This window comes from Pagrus major, chromosome 23, assembly GCF_040436345.1.
Source record: "Pagrus major chromosome 23, Pma_NU_1.0".
In the NCBI taxonomy this organism is placed as follows: domain Eukaryota; kingdom Metazoa; phylum Chordata; class Actinopteri; order Spariformes; family Sparidae; genus Pagrus; species Pagrus major.
This window is the reverse complement of record NC_133237.1, coordinates 25,159,815-25,182,359: the sequence shown is the minus strand read 5'-3', so window position 1 is coordinate 25,182,359 and position 22,545 is coordinate 25,159,815. Positions and strand designations below refer to the sequence as shown.

The 22,545-nt window shown below is 39.9% G+C and overlaps 1 protein-coding gene across 1 annotated transcript; it reads left to right on the top strand.

Moving 5' to 3' along the window:
* The first annotated feature begins 11,895 nt into the window (after nt 1-11,895).
* sstr3 (somatostatin receptor 3) lies at nt 11,896-13,335 on the top strand. The gene has a single exon (XM_073494705.1). The coding sequence runs from the start codon at nt 11,896-11,898 to the stop codon at nt 13,333-13,335; it is 1,440 nt and encodes a 479-aa protein (XP_073350806.1).
* Nucleotides 13,336-22,545: the final 9,210 nt, after the last annotated feature.

Genomic DNA, 22,545 nt, shown 5'->3' with positions numbered 1-22,545 from the left:
AATGCCCTGTTTAGTCCTAAACCCCAGTTTTCGATGATATAAAACCGAGAAAAACAGGAAAAACACAATCAAAAAGCTGTTACAAGGGAATATTTGGCTTTTTTTCTAGAAAAATGAATGTAAATGGACCAATTATTAAAATGTTTGCTAATCAGCTACACCTGTAAAAGTTCCTTTTTTAGAAAAGTACTTTCCTTCCAGTTATTCAGGTCTTGCAGGCTTTTTAAAAGAATTATTTAAAACACGACTCAGAGCATCACAAAGTATTAAACATCCCTGAACCACAACAGACAAAATCTTTGCAGCCTTTTTAAAGTACCAACAATACTTCCCGTTCAGTGTCGAGGGAATAATTAAAGCGATAACACACAAACTTTCTGCACCTTGTCCTCCTCTCCATGGGCATATAATTCAAACAGTGTTAACCTTTTTTGAAATAAACCCACAAACAAAACAAAGTGTGATACCGCTGAGCTTATGTTCATTTTGATGTGTGAAAGGCGACACATGGTGTGAAACGCGTCGGCGGCGCAGCCTTGAACAGACTCTCAGCCAGAACAATCTGACACACTGATCACAGAAAGTGTCAAAAGTCTTGTGTTTTTTTATGCTACAGATGGAGATGAGAACGGCACATTGTTGTACTCGCTAATGACAGAAACATTAAAATGAAAAGCACAAATATAATAAGATTTATAATAAGAAGCTTCTCTTCTGGAGACTTGAATAAAAAAAAGATCGATACCACTCAGGACACAGCAGCGTTTTTCTCACCGCTGATTTTCTGAAAGCAACATCAGACAAAAAGTTTTACCGAAGGAGATGGTCAACAAATATTCCTGACTATTGAACCTCATGATGTTTATATTGATGTAAGGCTGAATGTGTTGTACAGCCACAGCTGTGCAGTTAATGAGGAGTGAAAATGAAATCACCTTTTTATAAATGCCTTTATGGAAACTCAAACATAGTTACTGTTTTTTTTCTCTACATCAGTTTTAATAGAGCGCCTGGAAATGTTACGGGAAAGGGAAGAATTTGAGGGAGCAATTTGTAAGATTGGACCAGAATTTGAGTTGAAAACATAAAAATGAACTGAACATTATTAACATAAAGTGAAGAAACGACAGTGTTACGTCAAAGACGTCTCTGTGTTGTGTTGCAGGAATAGAATAATACACGCAGCATCAAGATAATTGTCACGTGAAGTAAAATGAAACATGCGTTTCATTTCACGTGTTATTAGCTTCATGTTGCCTGAAGCTTTAATATTTTTGGATATGACCGTGAACAACAAAGAGTGGAGTTCTCTATATCAGGACACTGAACAAAGAAAAAAAGACGACTGAAGATTTTAAAGTGAGAGTTAAATGAAGCATCTGTGTTGTTGCCATGGTTACTACTAGATTAATATGCCTTTCATTAAAGCCGTTTATTAACCTGTTGACTTTATTCACAGTATTCTCGACCGCCTTGGTCCAACATTACTATATAGAAACAGTGTAATATAAAAATACACTGTTCATGCACTGCCGTTTAACTTAAAGGTCAACGTCTTTATTTTATTTTGTGCGATACATGTATACTTTTTATCCACACGTGGTTATAACCTTGATTCTTCATTCGTTATTTTCCATTCAGCTCCGCTCACGTGTGCTCCGGCCTGCTAAACGTCGACTCTCAGCTTTCAAGGTGAGAAGAACACAAAAGAAACCAAAACAAATACGTTGTTCAAACAGCTCCGCTAACGTCCTTTAAACACGACCCTGACCCGACCCGCGTTCTCACTGCTGCTCTGAGTGGTTATCAGTCCGAGTGTGATTGGATTTTTCTGAAACGAGAATAAATCTGAACAATGAGTTTAAAGTGGCTTCAATCTTTGACCTCTCGTGTCGCAGACCGGCGTCCACGCTGCTCCGTCTGCGTCACAGGGAAAATAAAACGATCATAAACAGCAGGAGAATAACGTCCACATGTTCCTCTCACGTTTTAAAAACCTACTTTTACAGTGTTGGTTTTATTTTTCTCTTACTGTACATCTGCTGCAAGTCAGAGAAGAGTTGATCTTTATCGCTTTGGGTTTAACTGAGCAAACACATTTTTTTATTGGGCCACTTTGGGACAGTGGAAACGAGCTGTAAACATTAACTTGGAGCAACATTTGCATTCGTTTAGAGTCGTCCTTGTGTCCAACATTCACCCTCTTTTAGCTCCGTTTTTGGTCTCTACCAACTCCTGAGTGAATTATCTGCGTCTCTGGCTGCTCGACGCTCCACGTTGTTCGACCCAATCACCAGAATATATGCTGGCGCAGCTTAAACTTTCTGTTGACCTTTTTAGGTAAAACTTTCAATTTTTCTATCGCGGATTATGATAAAACAACACTCGCAGTATGATGATTGAGGTGAATTTTCATTATTGGGATAATCATAAATATCCTCAAAGCTGTCCTGCTAACAAGTTAAATTGGATGTGTGTAAATATTACATGAACATACATTTATTTATCATTTATTTGTGCAGGAGGACTTAATGATTTATGATTACTCATTTATGACGAAGAGATGTGTATCCTATCTGTGATGCAATGAAAATCCTGTTCCCTAACAAAATGTAAAATTAAAGTGACTCAAGTATGTTTTAGTTTTTATTTTAAAGTTTTAAAAATGTTAAGATGATTAGTGGGATATTGTTGTGAATCACAATTATGTTGGACATGATAATCATGACATGAACTTTGATATCATCTCATGCCTATCACAAGGCTGTTCTAACGCTCTAGTTAGGTTTAGACACAGCGCCACTTGATGGTGGTGAGGAAAACGTCATGTTTTGGTTTAAAATACCTGTTTTCGTTGCTACAAGCATGGGCTGGTGATGGTCAGACTTCCTGTCAAAAATATCTGTTTTTTGTCGCCAGTGTCACATTTACAAATGTTGAAACTCAGACTGAAACAGGCCGCGGTCGCTGGCTTGAAAGTCAGGTAATAAACACGTAATCTGATATGACACGTTTCGTAGACGTGTCGACATGGTACGTGTCTGATGTTTGCAGAGACATTAACTGCCAACATTTCATCCTGAAGACTGAGCTGCTTTGTCGACCAGCTCGTCTCGTCTGCTGTTTTTTAGATGACGAAGATGAAACTTCGGCAAAGAGCAAGTAACTGTACTTCAGATTTGTACTGAGAAAACAAACCCGCGCCCCCTCGGTGTAAACTCTGTGAACCTGAACGCCTGTGTTGATCGGAGCCGAGATGTCAGGATGACGCTGCTCCTCCCTGAAATACTCCGAACCTTTCAAGTGCTGCCGCTGTCAGATACTCTGACCTTTGTGATGGATGCTCGGCTCAGCGGTGCAGCAGCGCCTGACAGCCGAGATGTTGGCATTTCCGCTCCTGCAGCGAGCTGCAGTTAAAAACCTGTGTGAGGTACAAACATTTCCTCACCTTCAGCTTATCAGCAACAGCATTCTGGTGTTGATTAATGTGACTATATGAAGTCTGTTGTCCCTTTTACATCAGCACAGGCAGTAATAAGAGACCTGAGTGGAAACACTTTACTTTAAGCCCCCTGTTTAGATCAATAAGCACTACAAACATTTAATGAATAGTTTATGATGCACTATATTACTGTTTTTGTCAATTACAACCTCTCCCGTGGGGAAAAAAGATAAGAAAACACACACAAAAACAAATTCAGACTGTTGAGATGCTTTGAAAAAGGAGATTTTGTTGTGTCTGTTACTGCCTTTGTCATAATACTAGGACTGTATTGCAATTAACCTGTTAAAACATTGTTATTATTACTATTATTGTCTATTAATGTACTGGTATTCCTATATGTTGTGGTAATGTGAAAGAGGTTACTTGCCTGCAAATTGTGTAGAAAATATTGAAGTCCTTTTTTGAAATATGCATCGTAGGTGTTTAAAGAAGAGGAATTAAGTAAGAATAAGTGTATCTGACTGAAAATGTAATAGTTTATACACATTAATAAACACTCATAGCTGCTTCAACCTCGTTAAAGAGTTATTAAATGTTGAGGAGGGTTTAAAGTGAAGTGTTACCTTGTTTTTAATGTGGCACTTAATAAAGAAAGAAGACAAAAAGCTCAAAGTGAACAAAAGAGAGCAAAAGTGAGGACATAATATAAGAATTTCAGTAAAGTTGAGGCTGTTATGGAAAAACAAAGGCTGTACACTTCAGCTGCGTGAAGCCAAATTACAACGACAAGACTTTTGACACGCGCTCATTTCAATTCTGCTCATCTGTTTTCATTGTGATGAGTGGGAACAGTGTCGAGACGGAGCGTGTTTATAAAGTGAAGTGTTTATGAAGCTCGGAGATGTTGTTGAGTGTTTTTAAAGTGTAAAATTAGATTTCTCTTCAAAACAAATGAGTTTACTCTGCAGCAACCTCCTGAAAATTGAGCTCTTGAGCTGAATAAAGTAACCACAGCAGCAGACTGAGAAGCCAAGTAAATAAGAGTGGAAGATAAAGGCAGGAAATACGTGAGAATAATCTGATTATCTGATTATCCTCTGATTCATCATTAAGGTTCAGCAGACCTGGCTAGTTTTTAACATTTTGTTTGATGATTTAAGATTTTATTGAGACAACGGCATCCGTCATTTCAAACACCGACTGTTGGACGTTCAAAGAGTCTGAATTTATCAAGAAAGATTCATGTCTCTCCCACTCACGGTCCTTCTTTATTAAGTATTCTTAGTTTCCTCAAACTTAACTTTATTTATCGTGAGGTGGCAAATCATAAAATGCTTAGTTGGGTCCCTTCGGATGCCAGTGATGAAACAAATTCTTCATTAAAATATGAAGGATTAAGTTGACTCTTACAACTAATTTAACTTTAAGTAGTTCTTGACATATTTTATAAGTATTCTAAGACAATTTATTCTAAGATTAAATAAAAAGTTGTCGTATAAATCTGATTTTTGGGGCAATTTTAAATCCAGTATAATCGTGTTTATCGTGAACGGTGTGTGTGCAATCATTTCCAGACGGTGAGCTCATTCAAAATAGCACCTTTACTGTTTGAACAAAGCATTTACAGCTAACAGTAAAACATTATGCTGTTTGCATAATTATTCCACTAACACCAAGAACTCCACTGTGGAAAAAAAAATGTGCTTCCCGTTTTTCCAGTTGTTGAAATTTCCAAGGAAGAAGAAATAAGCGGCGCCTTCATGTCTCAGATAAGGCAGATTTCCCTTTCAGCAGCTCTGATAGCTGACGGAAAAAAAGAAAAAATATAGAGCGACTCATAGTTTGTTTGAGTCGTCCAAGATTGTTTGAATAAACAGTGACGTTATGTTCATCCATAATGATTTAAAGCTGTAATCCTTCCTCTAACAGGCAGGTTTAAACACTTGTTGAGCAGCTAATCTGTTTACAGTTCAGCCCAAACAAATCACATTAATTACATTAATTGACACACAATAAAAGCCACCCAGTGTTTTGACAGATGAAGTCTTTTAATTTAAAGCAGCAGGAAATGTTTTGACGGTGAAGCTGGATCACACGCTGCATTGTTCAACAATAATTAAATATCGCTGCTTATTAATTGCTATCGAAAGTTTTCCAAAAAATGCAACGCGAATGACTCCTGTATATCACATTGACAAAGTAAAAAGATCAGATCTGTGCACAAGTCAATCAAAAAGAAAGAATAAAGGGTCACAAAGTACTTTGATAGATTAAAACAAAGGGGGATATGATGCATATCGATTCTGAATATTTGAAACAGTTTCAATACTTATTTTTTGCAGTAATGATACACCGGTACAAACTGCTGTAGACCCGCCTCCTCCAGAAGTAAACAAACCTGGATGCTTCTAACATAAAAACCTTACATTTGGAGAGATAAATTAGACATGTTTTTATTGAACATTTTACTGATATGTTCAACATTTCTTCAGCTGGCATTAAATGCTTTGAAGTCTTATTTACTGTTGCAGTTCGGCGTATATAAACAAACAGCGTCTGGCTAATGATTTAAAACTTCAAGCTGTCTGAATCTGAATCTGAATCTTGATCGAGGCATTAAAAAATGCAGTTCTGTCGAGGAGTGAATCAGTAAACGATGTGGCATGAATGTGTCACCGGTAACAGCATGACCACAAGAGATGAGTCCTCGATACAGCTCAGGCCGTCAGCCAATCAAAAGATGCAGACATCAGAGGAGACAAATATAGATCATTTATCCTGGGTGTCCTCGTTTTTCACATGTTGTTGACACCAAGTATTCTGCCTTTAGCTGCACACGGTCGTCTCTGATTTTCCATTAAAAAACACAAAAGGTACTGATCGTCTGATTGTCGGTGTTCAGATTATATTGCTGTTTCTGTGCAGAAACTCGCCTCGTGTCAGCTGAAGAACAGAAAGACAGGTGAGGAGACGTTTTGATCACAGGATGTCTTGCTGCTGTGTGACACTGGCAGCAGTTCAGAACCTCAATTTACAAACTGAATGGATTTTCCCTTTCAGAGCGGGTTTGAAAGGCCTGAAAGGTCCCCGGCTCTGTTTACTATAAGATTAATGAGATGGAATGAAATATGGCAAATACAATACAGATATTAAACTTCAGGCTGTTTGAGATGAGAGACGCAGACAGGAAGGTTGATAAATTGATTTCACTGAGGCTCTAAGAAATGTGATTGATGTGACAGCTGCACCACAGTGAAGGTTTGAAAGAGATTCATTTTATGCTGAGGCCATTCATCCTTGTTTCCTTGAGTCTTAATTCATTGTTAGGTCTGTGAAATGTCAAAAAAGCATTGATTTTTGTTATACACCCCTTTCACACTGGCATTTACTCCAAGGTCTGTTGTAGTCGTAGCTGTTTTTGGCTCCAGCTCTGGCGCTTTGTTTTTTTTAGCCTCCTTTCAGGTGCGACGTTAAGACGCCCGTTGAAGTTACAGACTTTGTTCAACAGAGATGAGAAAGAAGCTAGAGGCCCCACTCAAATTCAATCATAAAAATATTATTGAGTACGACTTTTTAAAACAAGTTTTTGCCTTAATCTTTCATCCTTTCAGGTTTTTTAATACCTGAAAATTGAAACAGGTGGCTGGAGATGCACTTACTGGCTGAAAATGTTTCTATGGCCCCATTTACACTTGTCATTTCAATTATCTTTTAAAAAACACTTTAGTTTACAGTTAGCCACATTTATATCTCAGTAAGCCACATCACAAATCTGCTAGCATCCTGTCTTTGTTTGTTTGTGGCTTCATGAACATCAAGATCGACCCACTCCTCTTGAAAGCACTTTATGTTGTTTGGTAACTGCAAAACAAGAAAATAAACTACTTTACTTTTGCAGTTTAGTTAAAACAATATTAGTTAGCGGTAACAAAGTTACCCGACAACTATCCAAAACTAACACAAACGCACTGAAGAAATGCATTCACGAGCTAAGATCGAGACTATGGTTGAGAGCACAGTCGGCGGGCAAACTGATCCTGGATCAGATTAACGCGACAACAGCTCGGTTTTCCTTCTGTAAGATCGTACGTCACATTAATGGAACAAGGAGAACGGCTAATTTAACTTTTTGTACTCTTGCTGTCATGTTAGCCGACTCAAAACATGAAGATTTGACACCGATTTCATGTTTGAGTTCGAAATTTGATGGCAAATGGTTTGTTATAAAGCAAAGATGCACCCAGCTAAATACCTATCGGTGTGAAATGAACCCACCCATACAGATTGGTCGTTGTGCCTGGATGGCCCATCAGACCAGAGACTATAAGAGCTGAAGATGATGGTTTGGGTGCTACAGGGAGGCTCTAAGACAACTGCAGCAGTACCCACCAATTTCTTGTAAGCATGCAAAGTGAGATGTGTTGCCTCTAATTTATGAACCATGATGTTTATATTCTGCCTTCGAAAGTTTTAACGGCTTTGAGACTAATCCGCTCCTTCGTTCCTTTTGTGTTTTTTGTCTTTTTATTGCGATGTCTGTTTCGATGCAACGGTTTCTTAAATCTCAGACAGTTTTCTCCTCAGGGAGACAAAAAAACTTAACTACCCAAGAAAAAGCGCTTGTTTTCCAAGGACATGAGAAAGTGTTGAGATTTTTATACACATACCACACAGCTGACTCACAATGCTTAAGGCCTGCTAACGTCAATAGCACATTTCTGTTTATTGGAAAAACGGCATGTTTGTACATTTCAGCTTTGAAAAGCATCAGCGGGAATGTTGACTTTGTTCTGATGAAATCTTCAAGGTGTTTGTGTCGCACAAAGTCATTTTACAACGTTGTTTTTTCATTTTTAGACACATTTTGGTCGTTTCTTTGAGCCAAATACAAATTACATTGAAATGACTCGCTGTAATTTAGTCTTTAAAACATGTCGAAGGTTTCCTTGATTGCAAATTCCATAAAAGCTGCCCAAATATTTTAACTCAAAACTCACAACAACTAGTAAAAAAAACATATTCTGATCTTAAAAGCAACAGAAAATTATAAAGTTTTAATTATAATGCCATTTAAAGACATTAAGGACATTTTTGCTTTCACGATTTGACTTGGATCAATTTTCACAACAGAAAAAAGGAAGGTGCTGAGGAATATAAAAAAACCCATCTTTGCCCACTATATTTTTGCCTCTCTTAACCCCAGGTGTGCATAAACTACAGGATAGGAACTTCTTCTATTGGTTATCTTCGCCATGAGTAGCAGGTAATTATTTCCGCCTGGAAAAAAAAATCCATATTGTGCATCCCTAAAATGATAAATCTGACTTTACACTGCAGTAAATCTTACATTTACACAAAGTGATTGTTGTTATTGTACTCCAAAATCTTATCTCATTTTCTCAATACATTTCTACACTGACATGGTTCAAAACACAATAAATTAAACTGATTTAATTTGATGAAATTGATTTTTTTTCCCCTTCCCATACATCTCAGATGTGCGGTAGCGGTTGAGGAAGTAATTAGCAGCGATGTTGCAGCAGTGCTCATGAGGGTAATGATGCTGCAAACACACACTGGTTCAGTGATTTGTTTGCTTAATAATAAAACTTGTGGTGAAATGTGGTGTATGAAAACAAAGCATGTGATTTAATATAGTGAAATGTGTCTGAGTTCAGAATTTTCTGTTATTGTTAAGTCAGTTTGGTTCTTCGGGTGAGAGCTGAGCCACAGCAATCATAAAAATACTGCAATGTCTGATCCTGGTGACCAAAAAACATGTTTACAATGAAAAACAGAGGGAGTAGGTAAAGATAACACTGACAGGATACAGATAAAAAGATGAAAAGCAGACGGGATAATGGTGGAAATGAGCTGATGAGTCAGACCGGAAACAATTAAAGATGCATGTTTGCAGGTAGATTGATTTGACCATAGCAGCTATATTTGGCCCTATTGATAGAGCAGGCAGATTAAACACAGTGTGTTCCCACACATGGGTGATCCTGTGCTGATAATTGACATTTCATTAGCAACCCAGCAGCGGTGTGGTTAACCTGTACTGGGAACATGGGGAGCGGAGAGTCAGCTGGAAGGCAGTGGAGGTGAGACTGTGATCTCAGGAGACTCATGCTTGGTAAACATCTACTCTCCACCGTCAGACTGCCAAAGCAACAGCTGGTGCACTCGCCCACACGTTCACACAGCCATGTTCATGTAAATCCACTTTTGTCCAGATTGGAATGAATCAACAACTATTACATGGATTTTTAAAATGAATTTTGTGCATTCATGTCCCCCAGAGGCTAAATGCAAATGAATTTACCAGCGTAACTGTGACACACATGGTGGAATCGTCAGCGTACGCTCGCATCTTGGTCAGGGTTAGGCAAGAAAAATACACTTTTAGCGTTAGGCCTTGCTAACAGTCTTGCTGTTTAATGTCTTTATGCTAAGATAAGCTAATCTAGCTGCTGGCAGTAGCTTCATATTTAGCTTACAGACATGAGAGTGGTATCAGTGCCCAAATCTTTTCCCCCCAAAATCTTGAACACTGTTTACGGTGCAGATGGAGTCATTTCCTCAGACATGCATTAACACTGATGTGAGGAAAGATCCATAACATCATTTGAAGCGCACTGTGATGGCACACCATTAGGGCATATAGGAGTCTCATTTCACTTCACTCTTCACTGGCTACACAGCTGTCCCGAAGGAAATGTCACATCCCAATAAAACCATCACGAGCACCATTTCAGAAGAAAGTCATCTGAGAAATATTTCTGACCATCTCCTTTATTTTTTCTCCCCCAGATTGCTTTTAAAAAAATAAGAAAATCAGCTGTGAGAAAAACACAGATGTGCCCTGAGCTTCACTGATAGAAGGTTATTGTCACCTCAGTGACGACGGCTACAGAGTCTATTATAAAAAGGCATTCGAGTTCTCTGCCTTCCTGGAGTTCAATTTAAAAGACACATAGAAAGAAAACAAAACAACCTGAACAAGCAAGAAATACCAACAACCGTCTGTACGTCTTTTTATGAGACCAGAGTAGTTTCTTTGATTTCAGCACATTGTCACATTAATCATTTTTCAATATCTTCTAATTCCTCGTGATTACGGACATTTCACATTCAATTTGGCAATTTGGATCACCATGGAAACTAGAGAATGAGAAAACCCAGAGATCAGTGTCGTAAATCAAATGCGAGCAAATAACCGGCAACACATGGCAGGAACACAAGAGCAAGATTCATCTCTTCTCTTCTCTGCTCGTTTGAAAGTGTTTCAAAGAGAGAAAAGAATAAATACTCCGCTGGTCCTTTGTGATGAGTGAGAGATAACAAAGAAATAACAGCTCAGGTCGAGTCTCAGCCTGGTGCTTCATGCAGCCATTGAAGGACTCTTTCATAACCAGGATCACATCCATATATTGGCTTCCTACACTGAGCTGAAAATGTACTTTAACTAAATGATGAATTATTGACCAGATACGACAACAAATAGCAGACGATGTGTAAAACTGCGATGAGATGCGATTCACAACATATGTTCTTCTACAAATGTTTCCTGACACTTTCTTTGGCACCGAACTCCTTCACTCCACTCAAACATCAACATATTCAGCTTGGAGATGATTGCTGTTACTCATTGATATCTTTCATACTTTCCAAAATATTCAGTGTTTTCGGCAATATTTAAAATGAACGGCGGAATGATCCAAAATCCCACATTTTCACACTTTTTTAAGCATTTTTAACTCTGAACTACTCATTCGTGGATTCAACGAGAAACTTCATTCAAACTTTGTTGGGTTACATAAACTGGAAGCTATTGACAAAAATTAGGATTGTTCTTTTAAAAAAATAACAAGTTAAGAAAAGTGTAAAAATGAAGACATTTCATTTTCCCATTACTACTGACAAAGGGAATAAATTGTGCTGCACAAGGGGACCTTGTATCTCCAGAGTTCATTAGCACATTATTCAACACATGGGAAGGGTAAAAAAACAATTTCAGTTTGGCCTTGTAATATAGAAGTGCTAAAAAATATTTTGGGGAATGAGGGTTTGGGGCGCTTCTGTCTTAACCAAAGTAATTATTTGAGCTTAAAACTTGAGTTTCCAAACCAGCTGTTAAAACCATAATGTAAGTTGGACTCTAGAAGTTAAACATAATATTACTTCAGGCAACAGAAAAGTAAAAAAGAGGCACTGATGGATTCTCATCTCTCTATCAACGCTGACCTCTAAATATCTGTAAGAAGTGACCTGTCTAATGTCATGACCATTTATGGCATCAGAGCTCTGGTCTCCAATTGATCTGGGGTCTAACATAAATGTCAACTCTTTGGTTGGGTAACTAATTGATTTTTCTGCTCCGACAGAACAGATGGGTGGGAGCTGAGACAGCAGAAGGACAAAGCAACTGAAACTCGCTGCCCGAGCTGATGGAGATGACGGACGAAATGTGGGAGAATGGCAGCTTCGCCAGCCCCTCGCCGGGACTCCCCCTGTTTCTCCTGGTGTTGAACGACAGCGATCTGAACGAGACGCTGTTCAACAACACCAACGGCACCGCCACAGAGGGCCCCTCTGGTCCGACCGTGGAGGGCGTCCTCATCTCACTCATATACATAATCGTTTGCATCATCGGCCTGGGTGGAAACACTTTGGTGATCCACATTGTGCTGCACTACTCGAAGATAGAGTCTGTGACCAACATCTACATCCTCAACTTAGCCATCGCTGACGAGCTCTTCATGCTCAGTCTGCCTTTCCTGGCGGTTCAGAACACTCTCCAGTCGTGGCCGTTCGGCTCCTTAATGTGCCGCCTGGTCTACACTGTCGACTCCATCAACCAGTTCACCAGCATCTTCTGCCTGACTGTGATGAGCATCGATCGCTACCTCGCTGTAGTCCACCCCATTCGGTCTTCAAAGTGGAGGCGCCCTCAGGTGGCCAAAGTGGTGAATGGGACAATCTGGGCTCTGTCATTTCTTGTTGTTCTGCCTGTGGTCATCTTCGCCAACGTCCAGAAGCCTGGCGGTAACTGCAACATTGCCTGGCCACACCCGGCTAACATCTGGCAAGCAGCTTTCATAATTTACACCTCCACTGTTGGGTTTGTCTGCCCTCTTCTTATCATCTGCCTCTGCTACCTGCTCATAGTCTTCAAGATCCGCAGCTCGGGTAAAAAGGTACACGCCACCTCAACCAAGCGAAGGAAGTCGGAGAGGAAAGTGACACGCATGGTTGTAATCATCGTTGCCATGTTTGTCTTCTGCTGGCTGCCTTTCTACGCCCTCAACATCGTCAACCTGATGGTGTCCCTGCCTGGCGAGTACCAGGGTCTTTACTATTTCGTCGTAGTGCTCGGCTACGCTAACAGCTGTGCCAACCCCATCCTCTACGGCTTCTTGTCAGACAACTTCAAGAGGGGTTTCCGGAAAGCCCTCTGCCGCTCCACGAGGAAGGTGGAGAACCACGAGCCCATGGAGCGCCAGCAGCAGCAGCAGCAGGACGAGGGGAGGATGGCGCTCATGCCCAGGGAGAGCCTGAGACGAGCAATCAAGAACGAAGAGGAGGACGACGAGGAAGACGTCTCGGAAATGACTGAGATCTACAGAATCGCCCAAAACGGCAACAGCAGCTTCCAGCCGCAGAGCTCACAGCCGCTGTTCTTGGAAAGAGGAGCGACTCCCGGAGCGACGGAGCCGTTGTCACCAGACAGGAAGGACAAAGCTGGGGACACGAAAGGGAAAGATCCAGCCAACGGGTCCACACTGACTGTACCGTTGCTTCTCAATGGAACCAAAAACGGGAGCATTAAAACTCTGCCAGAGGAAAACTTGGAACAGAGCACGTCACTGGAGATAAGTTACTTATAGTATAAAATATGGACCGTGTTTGACTTGAACTGAACTCAGTATTACGACACAGGGCGGCCTGACTCTAATCCACAGCACTGAGCTGTTTATAATGGAGCCAAGTATACATGTGAACACTTTAGAAACACTCAGACGGGCCTTAGAATCGCTATTTTTGATCAATGGACTCATTTGAAAGAAGTTTTACCAACACACAGAATGTATTACTGTTTATATTGTGTACATATGCATGGCTGAATGTACAAAGTGGTGCCTTTTATTTAATTTTATCACACGTTTCTTGTTGATTGTTGTACTTGTAGCTTAATTTCCACAATATGACAATCATTTGCTTGAATTTAACTGTATTTAAGCTTTAAGTCGACCTTCACTGCAACCATCTACACATTAACATTCATGACACGGCTATTTCTTTACTTTAGATGGGAATACCAAGCCTCCTATTAATTGTGTTTATGTGCTACTTGCCGGTTACGATTTAAGGGGAATGTAATTGCTGCCAGGATTATTATCGGAGGTGGATAGCGGGTGTACAAAGCATAGGAGAAGTTTCAAATCTGATGGGTTTAGGCAAGAAAAGCATTTTAGTGGAGGTTAAAGAAACATCATAGTTTCAGTTAAATGTTAATAAACCATGGAGCGTGTGCAGAGGCTGTGTCCTCTGCTGGTCCTTTGCTACATGTCACCTCCACCTCTCTCATCCCATTTCCTGTCACTCTTAAACTGTCCTGTAAAATAAAGCCAGCACAAAAAATTATATATATATTAAAAAAATGTTAATAAACCTGTCGTGTCTCACACTTCAAGTTGCTTTTGACTTTTCTTGTATCAAACTAAGACCACAAACTTTCCCTAACTTTTAAAGAAGCAGCTATGCATGCAAGAACATGTGGTAATCTTATCTGAACCCCCCTTTACTTTGCTTCCATCATCTTTCTGAACTAGCCAAACTTTTGGAGATGGCTCGTTTCAGCCTCATGAATGCCAAAGTCATAACTGACGCCCCTAAAATTGCCGCATAAGGCTTCCTGTTTGTTACATTTCGGGGAAGGTTTCATTCATAAAAACTGTGAATAAGTGGTGTCAGGATAGTTGTGAACTGAGTCACCGGTTGTAGACTGGAGGTACAAATTTCAGGCTGCATTCACTTCGCTTCCCCGTCAATATGGAAAACAACAACAACAACAGCTGCTGAGCCAGAAACACTTACCTGGTCGCTAACCGTACGAGCCTAAACAAGCAGCTCTCAACTTTATTTTGCAGCGATTTAGTCATTTTAATGTCACTGCGCTGTTTTTCAGGCAGAGGCAAGACGTGATTGTGATTGGTTTAAAGAAATACAAACAAGCCAGAGGGTTTTGTAAACATTGTGGAAATAGGTCAGAGGACCTGAAACTATTAGAAAATCTCACCATGAAGCTGCTGATGTGTCATCAGAGCAGCTTCACTCGGAGACACTCGGAGACATGAAGAGGGGATGATTTGAAACGAGGTCAGAGGCGAAGAACGTCTCTTAATTGAAGCGGTACTTATATGAAATACGAGGGGAGGTGACAGTCGCACAGATATTAGATGAGAGAATATTATATCCTTCAGTAGGCGACGTTACAGTCGGTGCTTCAGAGGAAGATCCTGATCAGAAAGACCCAGAAACAGCTGTCAGAGTGGGAGAACTGTCCTGGCAGCTACTGACATCCATAAGTCATGATGCCATGATGATGATATGGACCAGAGTTTAACATTTTAGTTGGTCTACTTAAAGTGGAAATAGACAACTTGGTTTTAAGGGGAAACACTTCAATGGGGAAACAGACTCTCGAGTGAACGTCCAGTAGAGTCTCCACAGTTATTCCAGTTGTTCCACCGACACCTGGGGACAGAGACCGCAGGTGAGCTGCACGTGGAGGGAGCTTGTTATATAGACATCACAATGCACTTACAAGTCTGTACAAGACGAGCGTCTGCAGAGCACGTGTGATTGACAACCGACGGGAGGAGCCGAGTTAGTTAGTCGCGGATGGATCTAAAAGTAAAAGCGGCCTACAAAATGCTTAAATGGGTCGTCAAATACACCTGGGAGGACCGTCCAAGTAAACTATATGTGTGGGAAACACTGGAATAGCAGTGAAGTTGAGGCTTATAGGGAACCAAATGGTGTCATTTCTCTGCAGCCGTCACACTGTGCAATCAGTATTTACTTCAGAATGATAAGCTGAAGAAAAACGTTTAATTAAACTCCAAATTCATTAACATTTCACGTCCAATGTGCCCTTTTTATTAGACAAACCACAATCTGTCCGTGACTTGTTCGACAGCTCTGAACCACCAAGAAATGAATTCCACAAACTCTCCTAAAACATTTGTACGAGAAACTTATGAATAAATCTGTTTGTACGATTCAGGCAGTATCGTGTTTCCTCGCTCTTTATGAGCATCATTTCTAAGAGACAGGGTTGCATACCCTCACATGCTCTTATATTTATATTACTCACACAAATGTAATTGGTTTTTAGCTTTTATGTGTACAGCTCACATTCAGGCGCTGACCTCGCTCTTCCTTTTGAATGAATCTAAAATGTAGCTGAGATCTGTGCTGAAGGATTTACCTTCTCTTTATTCTACCGTTTGAAAATGTCACTATTTCTTGAAAGCGCAGAGTTGTGTGCGATAACCTCGCACTCCGGATGAAAGCTCAGGAGTAACGACTGCACATTTGATGACAATAAACGAGCCGGTGCTGCCTGACGGAGGGGAAACAATATTGCTTTGTGGTATTATCGTTTAGCGTCAGTGTATCCGGCAACAATAAAACAGCCACTGAGATAACTTCTTTGTCACGTGCTGTACACTTACAACACTGTCAACAATTAAAAAGTTAATAATTGAACATGTTTTTATCAGGAAAACACTTTTAGGTGGTGCTTAACACGGGTGATGTATGTCAGGAATGTCAGTTATCGTGTAAAACAAACACTGACTTTGGGGCGGAGCGCACAACACAACACATTTTACATACATGGCACCACATTGTTATCTTTACCAGACATACTGAAGGATCTCTAAACGTATAAAGTCAGACGACAGCCCTCTTATATTCGACTGTCAGCCAGATTTACAGATCAGCCCGGTGTTGGAGAAGCACTATCACCGAAAACAGCTGGAAATGTCCCCATGGCAGCCTTGTTGGTTTGTAACAACGTCACACAATCCTCTGGCTAGTGAGCATATAATGTGAACGTGACATTGCCACGGTTAGTATCAATATCAACCTCGGACGTAGCTGTTGTTTGCAGAAACGTTAACTTCTGACATTATATCCTGGCGACTGGGTAAGAATCAGTATTTTTTCCATCACTGAAAAAAGCCTCTAACACAAACTCTGCATCATTCATCAAAAACTCACCTCAGCGCTGTTCATTCATGAGTACACACACACACACACACACACACACACACACACACACACACACACACACTCTGACAGCAGCCACGTTATATTTAGCCGGCTGTGAAACGATGCCTCTGCTCCGCATCACCGTGCTGCTGCTGCTGCTGCTGCTGCTGGTCTTCAGCACCAACACGCCCACGCACACCCTTTTCCTGCAAAGATCCTCCGAGGAGCATAAAACCATCATTAAAGCCACATTAAAAAGGGATTTGCCGGGCTGAAACTTTATTTGCCCGGCCCCTGGAGGCCCGGCAGTTTGATGAGAGCGGAGATTTGTTCAGGGCGAGTAGAGCTGCAGCGGAGGCCTGTGTGTGTGTGTTTATGTGTTTATGTGTGTGTGAGTTGTTTACTAGTGTTTGTGCGAGTGTGTGTTCAGCTATAAATATGTGTTGGTTCGTAGCTTCCTGCCTGTGTGATCCCAGACTCCCCTCAGTGATAACCCACCTGTGCTCGGCGCACACAGAGAGGCGATAGTCAGTCGACGGGTCTGCCGGTGGCTTCAGGATGACTCACTGTGATTCGCTGCCCACAGGCTCTCTCCCACGTACAATATGGACAAGACTCAAGTTAACTCTAATAGGCTGTTATTCACTTTTTTTTTTGTTGGCAGGAGCAACTATGGAAACCCCGCTGCACACACACACACACACACACACAGAGACACACACTGACATCAGCTGAAGAGGACGAACGCAACACATGATCCTAATGTAACGGATTCATTGGATTACGTTTCCTGATTTATTCGAGAATAACACACGTTTTTATTTCCACAGTGTAATCAGGAGGCACGAGGAGTCGGACAATTATCCCACTCAGTCTTTATTACTTTGTGTTTTCAAAAAAATCAAACATCACTTCAGCTGAAGTGTCGGTGGTGATTTAAAAAGCAGACACGGTTTCCCCCAAAGGGACATGAAACCTCATTAAAAACATGTTTCACGTCTCTGCTCAGTAAATCGTTTGGGATGAAAATGTGCAGCGTGATTCTGTCGGTGTAGATTTAGTCTTTTTTATTTGTTTTTCTTTTAATTAGTTTACATTACTTAAAGCAGTAGTAAAGACTGAGAAACACTTTTGTTGACTTTCTCGCTGACACGACTCTCATGTTAAATATAAAGCTACAGCTAGCAGTGAGTTAGCTTAGCTTAGCTTAGCATAAACACTCGACACAGCTAGCCTGGCTGTAAAGCTCCCTGATTTTTATATTGTAGCAGTCCAATTTTTTAAGACTTTCTATCTTTCTTTGTTTTGGGCTGATTTTTTAAAATCCCTCTGGACTGATTGCAGGAGATTCAGATCACCTGTGCAGCAGGTGGAGAGACTGACTCCAGCCAATCAGGGTGTGACGACGCCCTTTTTGTGAAGGCTTAAAAGAGGAGGGGAATGACACCCAGGTGGCTCTCAGACTCATTCTGAATCTGTCCCTGACTCATTGAATTATTCTTGAATAACCTCCTATACACCTTCAGTTTGACATTGTATTTCACTGGGGACTTGAGAGCTTGTACATTTCAGTTTGATCATCCCATGAAGAAACATTTGTTTACTGGTTTATTGTCCCAGAAGCTGACATTGGGCATCCCCCTCTAGATTTACATGTTTTTAGTTTATATCTTTATGTAGGTCGGGGCCGGTCTGTAAGTATTTTACTACCAACATCTTATTTGTTTGATCCACACTGGAAGGTGGTTTCCTTTGGACAGAACCAGGCTAGCTGTTTCCCCTTGTTTCCAGTCTTTGTGCTGAGCTAAGCTAACAGACATTACTTAATATATTGCACTAATGATCTAACAGATGTTGAGAATGCTGATGGGAATTTGTTGTTGTTGATATTGTCGTCATTGTTGTTGTAGCAGTAGTATTTTGTGTCAGGGTAGTTGTATCATCGTTCAATTTTCATAATGCTTCTTTTGGTTTGTTTGTATTGATTGTATTAACCATAAACTTTTTGATTTTACTATAATTGATCCTTATTTCCTGTAACCTGTACAGCGGTGGTGGTCTTGGCTCAGGGATTACAGATGGAAATGAGCTTTTAGCAACATGTGGTACAAAACATGTGTTGTGCGTTGTCCCTACAATAAAATAAAAATGTAACTCGGCATAGAAGCGAATAAGTGATGAATATTTCCTTTTTAAAATGTATAAAATACACTGTTCAACATTGGGAGTCCATCATCTGCTACAGCAGTGTTTTAATTGTATCAGGCTTTTCTTAGTGTGAAGAAACTGAAAACACACACACACACACACACACACACACACACACACACACACACACACACACACACACACACACGCGGTATTAATAGACGTTGCTGTAATCACTGGTGAGTGAGGGGGAGGATCTCTCTGATTGAACACAGGTGTTAGCAATTACCTCCTGATCATAATAATCAGAACACATTCTGCTGCACAAAATCAGCTTTATTTCTTCAAACTTGTCCTCTAATTTTTCCCGGTTTCTGTTCAAAATCACTGGATTATTGTAGCAACAGAACGAGGAGACAAAGGGAGAAAAAACAGCCTCAGAGCTGAAGTGTTTGTGACGGCGATCAAACATCCTGTTCATTAAAAAATACAATTAAGGATCTTTAATTAACACAGAAGAGTGACATGTTTCATGAAAAGGTGACGAGGGCCAAAGGCTTAAATGCATGAAAACATCAGTTTGTGTACTAATTAATGAGGACACGCACACACAACAGGCTTTGCTTCATTAGCAATCAGTGCAAACATCATTAAAAACAGTAAACAAATTACAAAAATACCCCCGAAGCAACACATGCTAGAAAAAAATTACTCTATTATTGAGTATTTTATTATGACTTTACTGCCTTCTGATAAACGAGATACATCACTTTGTTTCAATCTGTAACTTTTTACTTGATTGTTATTGTTTTTACTGTTATTTTTAACTATTTAATTGCTTGTTTTAGCAATTCTAACATGTAAGTAATGTTTTATTTTGGAGTATTTCTGCATCTCAGGCACTTTCGATTGCCTCGTGTCTGATCGGTGCTGTATAATTAAACTCTGCCGGTGTTTTTGCAGCTGTGGGCTGTGCTGGGGGGCGTGTCTGAGGGCGGGGACTGTATAGTTGTGACATCAGAACGTTACAGAAGTCCTGACGGCTCATTTAAAGGCACAGATTTTTGAATAAAGGCGTTTTTTGATACTTTCACAGTATTTATACAGCAACTAGACAAGTTGTATTACCAAAAAAAGGACATGAAGTCTCTGTTTCAACAATATGAACACAAAAAATGCATCTAAAGAGACATTAAGCCTTTCGATTCCTCCTGAAGGGGCCGTCAATGTCTGTAGTCAGCTTCATAACAATCGATCCGACAGTTATTTGAGACGTTTCACACAAATCTACAAATATCAACACACGTGTTAATGGATGATTCAACGCCGTGTGCATCTTCATCAGATTATCTGATAATCCGTATTGCTTAAAGACACACGTGGTGTCAAAACTTCAGTCCTTTTTTGATAAAGTTTTTGTGCTCTGGTACACTTCAGGCTACATTTCTGAAGTTCCTCCTGATACTAAACACCTTTCTCTGAGAGGAACTGCATGTGAAGGATCGTCACAGTCATCGGGGGGATTCATGCTTTGGGGACCTTGAACGTCTGCACGAAACTTTAATGGCAAACCCTCCAACAGTTGTCGAGATATTTCTGTCTGGAGCGAAGTGAAGAGACCGTCCATCGAGCCACGGCCTACTAGTTGTGGCAGTACATCGAAGCTGCACAGTAATGAAGTAAAAAAGCAATCCATCTAGTTTATAGAAGTAATCAATAATATCCTCATTAATATTCAAGATGAACACGACGCACTGCGTTTTTACCATCTGCTGCTCCAAAGATCCCTGAAGGACGACAGTCGGACATGAGTCAGAGCCGAGCTGCCAGGTGACGACGCAGCGGAGAGAACATTTAAAATGGCAGAACTCTGCTCTCTGCTGCAGAGGAAGAAGTAATCAGATACTTTACTGAGAATAATACTCCATTACAAGTTAAAGTCACTGCATCACGTAAGGAAAAGTCTTGTTATTCAATCAGCAAGATTAAATAAACATATGAGAAGTAAAAGTACTTGGTTACATTCGATTCAGCGATGTGTAGATGGACACAGATGTTTAAAGGACCAGATGTGCACTGACATCATTCATCACATGACAACAGCTGCTGCTGCTGTCGGTCAACTATCTGCACTGTGTGACTGACATCCTTCACACAGACACACACGTTTGAATCTGTATTAATCAGATTTACTGACCTTTGCAGTGTGTGAATAACAAATTAAATGGATTCAGGGGGTTATAAAACGCTCTCGACGAGTCCTGATGCGTGACAGCAGAGAAGATCAGAGTGTTTGTCCCGTCGAGATCAAACGAGATGCTCGGTTATCCTTCTGGACACCTCGACAGGCTGTCTGTGCGTGTGTGGAGGGTGAATACAGCCTAATTAACTGTATGACATGGCATTCAAAAGGCAAATTAAAATGCAAACGTGGTTGAAGGAATGAAGCTTGAATGATGTATTCCTGACTTCGTGTTTCATGTGCAAATCAAGCGGAAGGAAAATAAAGAAGATTTAATGAGATAAAGACACTTTTCTGTGATTTTAACAACATGTACTCAAAGAAATCCACATTCATCCATCATAAACAACCTCGTTATGTTCAGTAAAAGATTTTTAAAGGAAATGTATTTATTCCCAGTTTGTTTCTGGGAGTATTTTTTGTCTTTTCCACAATTTTTCTATATCAAACTCATCAGGTTGAACACAGCTGTAGTAAATAATAATAATTTTAATAATAAATAATAATTATAATCATTTATTATTATGATTTTATTGTTATATTAATTGTTATTATATCATTTATTATATTAATAACAATTTCTGCCTTGCTGCTGGTGTAGAAACATGAGTGTTTGCTGCCCCCGTGTGGTCACAATGTGGAATTACATTACCAAACGACGTCAAGCTAGACACGATAGCGTTGCAAGCACTTCCGTTCAATTCTTTCAAAATAAAACAAAGACAATTTGAACCAGAGACGAAAAGGCGTAAATGATCTTGAAACAATCATTCTCTGTTCTCTCTTTGTTTTCTTGTGGTCGTGAAACTACAAGTTTGCAAGTTAATACGAATATATATTATTATTTTTATTATTATTGTTGCTATTATTATCTGTTTAAATAGATAAATGGGGTTCTCGCAGTAACTGCATTATAGGCTACTTCCTGTCTGAAAGCTTTGTTGCCAGTGACTGAGTTTGTTGTCATGTGTTTAATTTATTTTGACAGTTTTAACCATAAAAATTAGTATGCAATTGCCCTCCTTAATATTTTTCAACATATCTGACAATTATTGTAAACTTAAAACTCAAAAACCATAATTTGCTAAAACTACTAGATTATTTAGACATGTCTGATTCACTCTATTTGTTTATCAAACAGTTCTTATTCTTTGTTTATCTTTCCTTTCGTTACATTTAGTTATTTGTTGTAAAATTTAATCTATTCACTATATTTATATTATTTATTTTACACAAGTACAGCAGCCTTTATGGTGAAATGCTGCCTGGAACATGTTTTTAGGCTTTAGGTGAATTAAAGTTACGGAAAGAAAAAAGAGAATGTAAAATTATGTATAATAATATATTTGTAAGAAACATATTAGCCGCGTAGCCATTAGTGGGCTGCATGTTTGACGTTACGACAGCTGCACTCGGAATACGGCCG